The sequence below is a fragment of the Mytilus trossulus genome, chromosome 6 (genome assembly GCF_036588685.1).
Source record: "Mytilus trossulus isolate FHL-02 chromosome 6, PNRI_Mtr1.1.1.hap1, whole genome shotgun sequence".
Taxonomy (NCBI): domain Eukaryota; kingdom Metazoa; phylum Mollusca; class Bivalvia; order Mytilida; family Mytilidae; genus Mytilus; species Mytilus trossulus.
In genome coordinates this window covers 71305589-71318938 of record NC_086378.1, presented here as the reverse complement: position 1 = coordinate 71318938, position 13350 = coordinate 71305589, and the positions used below count along the sequence as shown (strand labels likewise).

The window sequence follows — 13350 nt, the reverse complement described above, 5'->3', positions numbered from 1 at the left end:
TTTTTTATTTGGACTAGGTGCTGACTTGACTTGTCTGAAGCACAGGCACTTGTCTCAGAAAAAAAATTCCTATATACCTTATTATAACACAAGGTACTTAACTTGCATTTTAGAAAAATGTTAGGTGGTGACGAAGTTCCGTTATATGCCGCTTTATAGGCTGTCAACCCCACTAAAGCTTGTTATATCGTTAATCTAAATTGATTTATCTATACAATGGTGTATAACATGCCTACATTTGTTGTCGGAATCATCCGTAGCAATCCTACCAAAGTATGTCAATCGTAATAATTTTGCAAACCGCTGAAGAATTGGCAATAAACAGCCGCAGCCGCAGTAAAAGATTTATTATAAAAATCGTTTTAAAAAAAACTGTTAGTTTTCGTATGAATAGAACTTATCATACAGTTAGTAAAATCGTATGATATACCATGAAAAAATCTAACAAGTGTTGTTTGTGGTATGTCTAATAAGTTACAAATTTTCCCATGACGTCAATGTCTTTCAGACTCTCTCTTGACTTTACGTATGAAATGAAACAAGATCAGATAACTCCGAGAATCATTTAGACTTTCCCATAGAATTGACCAATCGGAAACTGAGATATACAAGGAGCATGACGCGTTTATTGCCAATTCTTCAGCGGTTTGTAAAATTATAACGATTGACATACTTTGGTAGGATTGCTACGGATGATTCCGATAATAAATGTAGACATGTTATACACCATTGTAAAGATAAATCAATTTAGATTTACGATAAAACAAACTTTAGTGGGATTAACAGCCTATAAAGCGGCATATAACGGAACTTCGTCACCACCCAACATTTTTCTAAAATGCAAGTTAAGTACCTTGTGTTATAATAAGGTATATATAGGAAATTTTTTCTGAGACAAGTGCCTGTGGTCTGAAGAATCAGATCATGACTTAGTGATTGTTTTCGAAAAGCAATTTTCCCGGTTTTTATGAGCTCTATGATATATTTTTCAATTAAGGCATAGGCTGGCATTCGGTTACTTAAAAGATTAACAATTACATACAGAGTTAATGAATCGTGGACAGACATGGTCACTGGTGTGATCGCCGATCGCCTGACGTGACAGTTATGTGTTATCTCCCCTTGGTTTAAAAGCTAAATTAAGGAAAAATAATTAATCCTTGTTTCAGCAAATTTTCGAATATATTTCTAGTTGTTGATAACTGAAAGATAAAATTATTAGCAGATATTTAATTCTTGCTTTTTCGTAACTTCGCTTGACCATTTTTGTTCAAAAAAGCTATTTATTTTCAATAAAAAACACTTATCCAGGGCTGCAATACATAATTTTACATGACATCATAATAGTTCCGGCAAGACCCTATTTTATTTATACAGAACATAGTGACATACATCTTCATATAGAGATACACCATGTTCTGGTATTTGGCTATTTGTTCCCTTCCATTTGTTCTTGGATCTTATAGTTCCAAGTGTAAGTTTTCAAAGTATAGTAACACATTTCTAAAGTTTGTAGTAAACATTTAGTAAAATTTCCAAGGGGGTCTCATTGGGGGATTCTGATCAAGGAGTCTACTTACTGATTTTTAATATTTATGTATCCCGCTTACACTATGTATGTAAGCAATTCTCATTTTTTTTTGTAATTTCCCATGACCCTGTCCCGCAAGACTTCCATTTCCCATTTTACTGGCACAATAATTTGACTTTCAATGCTTACTAAAAAATCAGTAATCCCCCGTCATGCCTTATACCCCAATGAGACCCTCTTCCAATAGACTACTTTCCAGTTTGTCTGCCGCTTGAAAAAATCATCAATTATGTGCACCTTTATGACGTCATTTACCAGATAGAGGAATCACCGGTATCCCTGCACTATATTAAACGTTCCTAAAGCATCTTAGTGATTGTCATTGTGATGGATAAACTAGATATAATATTTGTTCTGTAGGTACTAAATCATAATGCCCTTATAATGACAACAATGCGGAAAGACGATTATATTAGGATTCAATTCCCCAAATTATTTGTGCAATATAGCCTTAAAGTTTTCAAACCAGGCGCTCAACATTATAACGGAAGTGGCGATTCCCCTAAACACATGAATGATGTACTATCTATTCACTATAACCAAAGTTTTTGACGGAAATGAAATGGAAAGTTATCTATTTTTAGACCCCTAAATAAAGGCAAAAGTAGTATACTGCTGTTCAAAACTCATAAATCCATGGACAAAAAACAAAACCGGAGTAACAATCTAAAACCGAGGGAAACGCATTAAATATAAGTGGAGAACAATGACACAACACTGAAATTTAACACACCCAGAAACAGACCAAGCATCAGACAAAATCCCACGAGAATAACAAACATAACATCGAAACCAAATACATCAATTTGGGATAGACAAGTACTGTGACACGTCTTATCGCAATGTGAATTTACACTAAAAAATAAGAGAAAACAAAGATGCAACATTAAAATGTAACACACACACAGAAACGAACAATAATATAACAATGGCCATCTTCCTGACTTGGTACAGGACATTTTTAAAAGAAAAAATGGTGGGTTGAACCTGGTTTTGTTGTATGCCAAACCTCGCACTTAAATGGCAATGTTAAATATAACATTGAATGACAACATAATATAACAGGACTACAAAACAAATAAATAGGAGAACATATTAGACAAAGAAACACATAAGTAGTAGATAACAAAAAGCATCAGGTTTAAAATTCAAATTACGCCAAAAACGTGCCTCGTCCACGCAAGAGTAGACTACACAAGACGCCCAGATATAAAAGATCGAAAGTGAAAAAAAAGGGGTACAAAGTTGTACAGCACTGAAGATCAAAAGTTGAAAAAGGTTGGGTCAAATAGGGCTATGTTTTTATGCTTGGGATAAGAACATCCTTACTATTTAGAACAATTAAAGCTATTGCAAACAGTAAATTTTATCAAATGAATATAAAACAGATATACATAATGAAACTGAAGTATTAACTAATTACAGAAAACTAAACCCGAATACATAATCCTAAGCCTTGAAGGTTATAAATTGTTGTATGCACATACTATACACAGATATCTGATTTGATTTGATCTGTGGTAAAATTTTCCTTGGTGAGTTAAATCCCAAGTTTTTTGAGATAAAAAACAAAAATCCACATATGTTTATCTTTTGATACAAAAAAGTTAAGTATGTGTATCCAAAGGATAGCTATAGAAAATGTCTGAGAAAATGTTTTTTGGTAAATGTCTAAAATTTCTACCCCATTTAACTCAAAATTTAGCACATGAAGGTATATTTCTTATAACATATTTGAATTAACCAGGTAAAAAATAGCTTTTATAAAAATTTTCGTAAAGAAAATCAATGTAGGACATTTACTGGTAATTTAGCTTCTGTTTGATCAGTCAGAGATATAACTCTATAGGGTTATTACAGAAAATAACTTGCGTGTGTTATTACAGATACTTTCATGTCAGAGTTTGTCTACTCTTTATTTCTTAAATTTTCTAAATCTGTAATAACATATGTTTGTTTATATTTGTAAAATATTTTAATTTATAAAGGGTTCTTGGGAACTCTTGAGACTTTGTGAAGAAACTAAATGCATAGCCTTGATAACTAATTTGTTAATAAAATTAATACATTTTTGATTAACCATGATAAATCAATGAGACAAGGCTTTTAAGGGATAAACTTAGCTGTAATAACAAGGCTCAGTTATTAAAGTAATGTAACTTATTATATGAGACACTTGGGAATTACTGGGAAGCTTGTGTAGAACCTCATTACATGCTCTGGTCATTATTTCTTACAATAAATTAAAATACATTGTAATTAAGCATGATGTATGTTTGAGCAAATGCTTTGGAGTGATAAAGAGAAACTGTGATAACAACCTTTAGTTATTACAGGCATATTTTTCTGTAATAGCATAGGTGTACTATGCAAAATTGGCAAACTATGAACTGTTATATCTTTCTATAGTTAAGTATACATAAGGACAATAGTAATACCAATAGAACTTGTATACATTTAAACTAAACTAATGATGTATATATATTGTCCCTTTGAAACATGTAACATACATATGTCATCACAGTTCTTTGATTTTTTAGTCCACAATAACTAATGAATGTTATTTTTCTGTAATAACCCTATAGAGTTATATTCCTGACTGTTGATAATTTATTATGTTTCACCTTATTTCAGATTTTTACATGGATGAAAATTGTAACAGAGAAATTAGTATGGACACTGAAAGAATTGAGACTGCAAAGTTAAAGCTGACACGATATAAAGATTATTCCAGAAATATGAACTGTGTACTTAAATTAAAAGCGCCTTCAAACAAGAAAATCATGATATATTTTACAAAGATTGATATAAAAGAATCTAGATTCTCTATTGGATACTCATGTGAAGATTATCTTGAATTATATGATGGATCGGACACATCAAACAGACATCTTTCAGGTATTTTAATTAAATTATAATTGTCATATAAAAAAAATGTAGATGTGGTATGATTGCAAATGAAACAACTCTCAGCTAGAGTCAAAATGACATGTAATATACATATATATTTGTATTTAAAAGTCATCATGCAGTTGTTTATTAAGCACATAATGTCAACTCATCATGCTCATATGCAATACATTTATTTCTCCCTTGTTTGTATTCTAAAATAGACAGCTTTGTTTTTAATAATTTAGAGTATAGCAAAATAACATTATTGTGATTATGAACAGTGAAAAACAACTTTACTTCTTTGGTCTGTTGAATAACTTTATAAGTTGAAAAAAAATTATTAGATATAAGATAATGTCATTTTTCAAAGATATGTGAAATAAGTATAACTTTAATCACTATCATTATCACTGAACTAGTATATATTTGTTTAGGGGCCAGCTGAAGGACGACTCTGAACTTCTGCTGTTGTTTTTTCTATGGTCGGGTTGTTGTCTCGTTGACACATTCCCCATTTCTATTCTCAATTTTCATAAGTATATATTTATTAAGATAACTATGTAGGACAAATTTGCTTTGTTATTTCTAGGGTTACGACATGACAAGATATGTGGAGAAGATGAACCTAAACGTGCATTTTACACCACAGGACAGTACCTAACTTTAAGGTTCAAAAGTGACGGTACCAGACAGGATGATGGATTTTCCCTGTATTTTACTTCTTTTCATTCAGGTATAAAGAATACAAATAAGCTGTTAATATATAAGTCACTTTAATATATACTGTGTACTGTGTACAGAATTTTTTTCTCTACTCCTGGTAAACAGGAAATTATGAAACATATCCTTGTTTCTAGAAACTAAAGCGTCATCCATAACACTTACTATCTATAAGAAAATAATTTCAGACAGCAACACATACTAGCAATATAGCATGACATAACCATGATGATAAACAGCCCTTAAACATTTTATACTCCTTCATACATGTTAATATATTTTAAAGTCATATGGAACAAGTGACCCATGAAAAATAATGTTTTATCCAAATTGTATATCAATACATGTACATATCATAAACTTAGTCTTCTGTCCACGATTTTATCATTTTTTGCACAAAAATATCATATCATCGTCATTTTTTTTTGTCTCTGTCTGATATAATAAAATATGGCAGCTAATTAATTGCCATGTTTTGAAGCCGTAATTTACCTATTGTCACCTCATTGTAAACAATCAACAAAGAAGCATGGATATGTAGCACGTATATCACATGTACACTCAGATAATAGTTTATTTTAATGGCAGATCTATGCGTTTTGTAATCAACAGACTTTTATGAAAAGGGTCACGCAAAGGTCACTTTGCATACAGAAATTTTTTCAGCTAATGGTTCTGGAAGCAAGCAATTAAAACAAGAGGCTCTCAAGAGCCTGATTCGCTCACCTTAATTTTTTTGGTTAAATCTCTCATCAATGATTATTTTGGCTTTTCAATTTATTTAAATGTTCTTTGAATCGTCCTATTTTCTTCGAAAGCAAAAAATAAAATCATTTTCTCCTATGTTCTATTTTAGCCATAGGAGCTATGTTTCTTGACATGCAAGGAAATAAAATATAAAATTTATACTAGATACTCTGAAACTCATTTAGGCTAAGTTTGGCTGAAATTGATACAGCAGTTTCAAAGGAGAAGATTTTTTAAAGTAAGCCAACATGATGAACAAATTGTGAAAAAAGTCTTTAAAGGGCAATAACTCCTTAAGGGGTCAATTGACAATTTTGGTCTTATTGACTTATTTTTATAGTCCGCAAAATTTGAAAAATTTTCGTCGTATATTGCTATCACGTTGGCGTCGTGGTCTGCGTCGTCGTCCGAATACTTTTAGTTTTCGTACTCTAACTTAAGTAAAAGTGAATAGAAATCTATGAAATTTTAACACAAGGTTTATGACCACAATAGGAAGGTTGGGATTGATTTTGGGAGTTTTGATACCAATATTTTAGGAATTAGGGGCCAAAAAGGGCCCAATTAAGCATTTTCTTGTTTTTCGCACAGTAACTTTAGTAAAAGTAAATAGAAATCTATGAAATTTTGACACAAGGTTTATGACCACAAAAGGAAGGTTGGTATTGATTTTGGGAGTTTTGATTATAATAGTTTAGGAATTAGGGGCCAAAAAGGGGTCCAAATAAGCATTTTCTTGGTTTTCGCACCATAACTTTAGTATAAGTGAATAGAAATCAATGAAATTTAAACACAAGGTTTATGAGCATAAAAGGAAGGTTGGTATTGATTTTGGGAGTTTTGGTCCTAACAGTTTAGGAATAAGGGGCCCAAAGGGTCCAAAATTAAACTTTGTTTGATTTCATCAAGAATTGAATAATTGGGGTTCTTTGATATGCCGAATCTAACTGTGTATGTAGATTCTTAATTTTTGGTCACGTTTTTAAATTGGTCTACATTAAGGTCCAAAGGGTCCAAAATTAAACTTAGTTTGATTTTGACAAAAATTGAATCCTTGGGGTTCTTTGATATGCTTAATCTAATAATGTACTTTGATTTTTGATTATTGGCCCAGTTTTCAAGTTGGTCCAAATCAGGGTCCAAAATTAAACTTTGTTTGATTTCATCAAAAATTGAATAAATGGGGTTATTTGATATGCCAAATCTAAATGTGTATGTAGATTCTTAATTTTTGGTCTTGTTTTCAAATTGGTCTACATTAAAGTCCAAAGGGTCCAAAATTAAACTTAGTTTGATTTAAACAAAAAATGAATTCTTGAGGTTCTTTGATATGCTGAATACAAACATGTACTTAGATTTTTGATAATGGGCCCAGTTTTCAAGTTTGTCCAAATCAGGATCCAAAATTATTATATGAAGTATTGTAAAATAGCAAGAAATTTTCAATTGCACAGTTCTCAGCAATAACAAGAAATCTTCAATTGCACAGTATTGTGCAATAGTAAGAAATTTTCAATTGTACAGTATTGCACAATAGCAAGAAATCTTCAATTGCACAGTATTGTGCAATAGCAAGAAATATCTAATTGCACAGTATTGTGCAATAGCAAGAAATATCTAATTGCACAATATTGTGCAATAGCAAGAAATTTCAATTGGAGTTATCTTTCTTTGTCCAGAATAGTAGTTGAATCAACTTAAATCATTGTTTTATACAATATACAATGTATATTCACTTTTACTACCATATGATAAATTAAAACAATCTTTACCATTCAGTGATAACAAGCACTTTTTTACATTTTAATATTTTATGATGTATTTAAATGAGTAATTATTGTTGCAAACTCCATTAGAAATTTGAATTGAGATCAGTTTTGGACTTAAGGAAAGGGGGATGTGGAAAAAAAATTGGGTGGGGGGTGCAATTTTTCTCATTTGAAATTCCATAAAAAAAAGAAAATTTCTTCAAACATTTTTTTGAGAGGATTAATATTCAACAGCATAGTGAATTGCTCAAAGGCAAAACAAAAATTTTAAGTTCATTAGACCACATTCATTCTGTGTCAGAAACCTATGCTGTGTCAACTATTTAATCACAATCCAAATTTAGAGCTGAATCCAGCTTGAATGTTGTGTCCATACTTTCCCCAACCGTTCAGGGTTCAACCTCTGCGGTCGTATATAGCTACACCCTGCAGAGCAACTGGTTTTAAAATTAGATCAAGTATTTAAAATTTTCAACAAATAATGACAATCAACCACTTTTATCTTTATTGATATTGTAATTAAGACAATAAAATTTTAATACCCAAGCTCATCTATTGTTTGTTACAAAAATGGAAGTAGTGATTAACACATGTAAAAACATTAATGGATGTGTCAATTATGTTCCAACAGACAATTAAAATATACTTAATTAATTTTTCCTTAAATTCTTTTAAATAAGATGAATAAATTCACCAAAATTAGCTTTTTTGTGAGGCTAAAAAGTTATAAAAAAACTTGATATTGCAATATCATGAATATACAATGTAATCATAAGTAATCTAAAGTAATCATGATTACTTTAAAGAAAAGTAATCTAATGTAATCGATTACATATGCAATAGGGTGTAATTGCAATGTAATTGATTACATTTTATTAGCAAAGTAATTGTAATTTAATCGATTACATTTTAAAGTAATCGACCCCATCCTGTCTCCAACTTAAGTTTGCCTCAACCAATGCAAATATTATGAAATTTACAACAATGGTTATTGCCACAAAACTTATATCAAGTATGAATTTTGGTAGCATCACTTTTTTAGTTCTTGAGTTAGTTCCCTGTAATAGGTATGCAAGCATACATGATTTTCCTATAGACTTATTAGTACTAGTAAATTACTTTCCTAATTAGTGACTCAATCTTCATCTAATAATCAGTTGAGATTTTCCTTTTTTATTTTATTTAGGTGTTTGCAATGGGACAAATGACTTTAAATGTAGACTAGGACAGTGTATATCCAAAAGACTTCAGTATGATGGCTACAATCAGTGTGGTGACAATAGTGATGAAAACAGAGTGATATCAGCGTCATCTCTCGCCAAAATTCTGGGGGCAATTGCAGCTGTGGTGGTGATTGGTCTGATTGTGTTTGCAGTGTTTTACTTTTACCGTAGAAGCCGTGGACAATCTAGAGGAACGGTACTTAAGGTGTGATATAATTCAGATTAACATACTGTAAATTCAGAAATTATTGTGTACAATTTTTAATGCGATTTTGTAATTTTAGATTAGGCCACACCAATTTGATTCCTTGTTTGACAGACCCGCCCGCACCTATTTTTCTCAAAACAGATTTTTTTTTTTTTTTTATATTCCCGCTTCCCGCATCCAGAAATGTAATCGTGTTCATTTCCCGCACCGTTTTTTTGTAAATATTATAAAAATATATCAACATTTGTTTTTAATATCACAGTCTAACCTGTATATAACAATTTTAAACATAAAAGCACACCACCACACTTCTTAATTATCTGAGAGAATATTTGTTTCAGCATGAAACCAATCATCCAAAGAAGTGCTCCGATATAAATTTATAAAAGCGGAAATATATACTGGTAAAGAACAAAAAATTGGTTTCTTTCCCCCTTACTTATTATCCCTATCAAAATATGTTCGTTGTTAGAATAAACTTCTGAAGGATTTGCCTTCAACGGCAATTATTTTGTATGCTGGCGAAACAAAACAATCCATAGCCGCTGCATGTTAATGCACCTGTCCTGATTGATTCAGGGGCCTGTCGTTCAGCAGTTATCATTTATTGATGTTGTTCATTGGTATTTTCCCGTTTGGATATATAAATTAGATTGTTGGTTTTCCTGTTTGAATTGTGTACGCTAATAATTTTGGGGCCCTGTATAGCTTGTTGCTTGGTCTGTATCAAAGCCCTGTGTAAAAGGTCGTACATTTACCTGTGTTTGTTATTATCAGGTTAAGAGCAACCCTCCCTCAGACAAGGGGTCATTTTACTGATGTAGAAAAGAATAGAAATACCAATGCTTTGTACAGTTCTTCTATTCAAAACCTTTGAAAACTTGGAATTTTGTACTCAAAAAGAGGAGAGTTACATCATATTTTAAACAACTTATTCTAAAAGAGGGGTCCACTTATTTTGAATAATATTAAACTGTTAAAGTAAATGTGTTAACATGGTTAAAGTCCAGGAATATTACAAAATTCTTGGACATGTTTTGACCATTTAATATGAGATAGATGTATAGTTCTTTGAGAAAATATGAGCCCTTTTGTACAAACAAATATATTATAACTTATATTGATCACTCATAAAACATGAAAAAAGGGATATTTATAACATTAAAGGGTTGCTCCCAAACTGAATATGACTTACATGGAGAATTGTCTCATTGTCAGTCACACATACATAGACCAGATTAAATTACTTCTTGGTGAACAGGGTAAAAATACTTCAGAATTTAAAGAAATGTGAAAGTACAAGTGATAAATTTTTATCAAGTTTTAATATTGTCAAAACCTACTATTTTATGTTTACAAAAAAAAATTATAATCGCTCGCCTTTACTTTCAAGCTTCGCCTCAAGAATTTGCAAAATAAATATTTTTTTATTTATTAAATTTTCAAATCGCTCACTCGCCCCAAATTTGGAGTCCAAAAATCCGTAGAACAAGAAATTAAATTGGTGTGGCCTTAAAATACACTTTTTATTATTTTTATGATATGAAGAAATAGCCTGCTTAAGCCATATTAAAATTTTTCGAAATGAGAGGTTTAGATTATTGAAAATATAACCTCTGTTGCATTTTTCGCAAAAAAATTAAAAAAAATCACAATTATTTCTGAATTTCCTGTAATGCTATCAGTATGTAATGGTAACTTGTTATTATAACTTTATAATTACATTAGATGTATGTTTCATTATAACATGTATAATACGTTATTCTGATTGGCTACTCTAGATCTGCAAACTCGTGTTATTCCTGAAGCAATTTCATTACACAAAAAATTTATCAATCATAAAGACACGAGGTCCCACAATAAAGTGCACAAGAAAATTAAATTAAAAAAAATGATAAAAATCGTGTTTTTATGATCCTAGCTAAAAAATATAATTATGAGCATTGACTGCTTCATTTAGTAACTTCATAGGGTTGTAGAAGCGTTGATGTGCACATTTCTAGAATGAAGCACGGAAAATGTACTTTGTTCAATGCTTTTACACCCCAATTAAGTTACTAAAAGAAGCATTCAATTCATAAGTATACAAGGTGTGTCCAATCTAAAGTAAGGGTAGTGGTGGTATCATATTGGCTTAGATTCTTTCAGTGAATTATTGACATTGGTGTAGAGGATTTGGACAATCTGAAGTAAGTGTTGTGAATGTGCTTAGATTGAAAAAAATCTCTCTGTGCATTATTCATCATTATTGCAATCTTTTAGAGGATGCCGACAATTTGAAGTAAGGATTTGATGTTATTGTTATAGAAAAGAAAATCCCTCCATAATGAAAATCAGTACATGCACAGCAAAAAGAACATACCTGAAAGTAGTACATGTTTAAAACAAATAGTTCCTATGCATAGGTGTAAATATCAAACTATGTAGAATATATTTCAGTATTCAGGAATCATAAGAAATGTGAAGTAGTGATGACTATATGTGGTATGGGATTTGCTCATGTTGAAGGCCGTACAGTGACCTATAATTGTTAATGTTTGTGTCATTTTGGTCTTTTGTGGATAGTTGTCTCATTGGCAATCATACCACATCTTTTTTTTATAGTGAAGCTAGTTGTAGAATAACTTTTGTCTGATAATTTTGAAAAATACAAAAATGTATGGATGAATTTAAAAAATGAGGACATGTGTTTCTTGGGCATAACATAAAGTGGTTATGTTTTCTGTTTATCCACCCATCTGTCTTTAGTAACCACAATATCTCTAAATGTCTATACCATTTTGTTAAAAGCATTTATACCATGGATACTAATAAATGAAATTTAATAAATTCTTATTTTACAATTTTCCAGCAACAGCATGATACTATACCAATGGCTGCTCAACCAGTTCCAAATCAGTATCCAGGACAACAACCTGGATATCCACAACCCCAGCAACCAGGATATCCACCACCGGCAGGATATCCGACACAACAAGGATATCCAGCACAACCGGGATATCCTGCACAGCCAGGATATCCAGCACAGCCGGGCTATCCACCACAACAATATCCCTCCGGAGAAGCTGTCCCACCACCATACAGTGATAACCCATACCCATACGGAGCACCAGGAAAACAGTAAACCAGTAATATGTGACGGACTTCTATTTCTTTTATTTCATGATGAAATTAAGGTTCTAATTTGAGTCTTCCTTGACTATTGTAATGAGTACACCTTTTGACTGATAATTTTTAATACATATTGTAAAAACAAAAATGTATGAATGAAATCTAAAATTCAAGGCTTATATTTATAAGGCAATATATAAAGTGATTATGTATTCTGTTTTATACATCCATCTGTCCACACTTTGTAACCACAACTTCTCCAAAACTAATGGTGGGTTTGGACTGTTTTCTGCTCTTATGTCAGGTTGTTTTCAGAGGCGGATTTAGGGGGGGCCCAGGGGGGAAAAATTTGGTTGCTTATATAGGGAATCATTGAAGCGTGACTGGAGCGGGCCCCCTCTTAGGTCAGTCAGTGGGGCCCCACTAATGAAAATTCCTGGATCCGCCACCGGTTTTCTCTTACACACATTCCCCATTCCCATTCTATATTTAATGTACATGTATATTCCTGTTTGAAGTTTTGTTGTTCAGATGTTATTCCCTTTTGCAGTTAGTTAATATTTTATAAAGAGATTTTGCACTAACTACAATCATGACAATAGGTATGAAACAATAAGATAATGACTTTTATGGGGTATAATATCTGTTTGAATAGAAAAAAAATGTTTTTCATAGGGTTGTCAGTAAGCTGTAAAAGGGTACGGCACTATTTGTAATGAATTCTTAATTCAGTTTTATGCATATGTCAGATTAAAAAATAATTGTATACTAGACCAGAGGTATTAAAGACTAAAAAATAATAGCTGAATAAAGGAGTTTTATTGTACTTAAAATAGATTGAGGAGATGTCATGATAATTGATTGATTGTCATATTAGTATTAATGTCCGTAATATTATGTATACACCTTGTTTTAGTTGGTATAAGGGCTTATAGAGATTGCTGTATCCATTCATATATATGTAGTCATTTGTCTATCTGTCAGACAAGCCTTATTGTTAGTTGTTATTCAACCCTTCAATACCATTCACTGACAATTTCCAAAATTATAAATACATGTGTCTGATATAAATGTACTTAGGCATTAGCT

At 31.5% G+C, this 13350-nt stretch overlaps 2 protein-coding genes across 3 annotated transcripts in view; one reads left to right on the top strand and one right to left on the bottom strand.

Annotated features, from left to right (window-relative positions):
- The window catches only part of LOC134721793 (phosphatidylinositol-3-phosphatase SAC1-like), a 39214-nt gene extending 38087 nt beyond the window's left edge, over nucleotides 1-1127 (bottom strand). Inside the window, exon 1 of the mRNA XM_063585011.1 lies at nucleotides 1043-1127. Coding sequence (XP_063441081.1) covers nucleotides 1043-1068 — 26 coding nt within the window. The 5' untranslated portion in view covers nucleotides 1069-1127. The remainder of the gene's footprint in view (nucleotides 1-1042) is intronic.
- A 194-nt stretch (nucleotides 1128-1321) lies between these two features.
- LOC134721792 (uncharacterized) lies at nucleotides 1322-12846 on the top strand. 2 transcript variants are annotated; one of them, XM_063585010.1, is made up of 5 exons: nucleotides 1322-1474; nucleotides 4226-4489; nucleotides 5073-5216; nucleotides 8906-9138; nucleotides 12002-12846. In XM_063585010.1, exons 1-5 carry the CDS (start codon nucleotides 1414-1416, stop codon nucleotides 12272-12274), a joined length of 975 nt encoding a protein of 324 aa, XP_063441080.1. In that variant the 5' UTR covers nucleotides 1322-1413; the 3' UTR covers nucleotides 12275-12846. The 2 variants fall into 2 exon arrangements, with proteins under 2 accessions (XP_063441080.1, XP_063441079.1); XM_063585009.1 differs by having other exon boundaries at nucleotides 8906-9147.
- The last annotated feature ends 504 nt before the right edge of the window (nucleotides 12847-13350 follow it).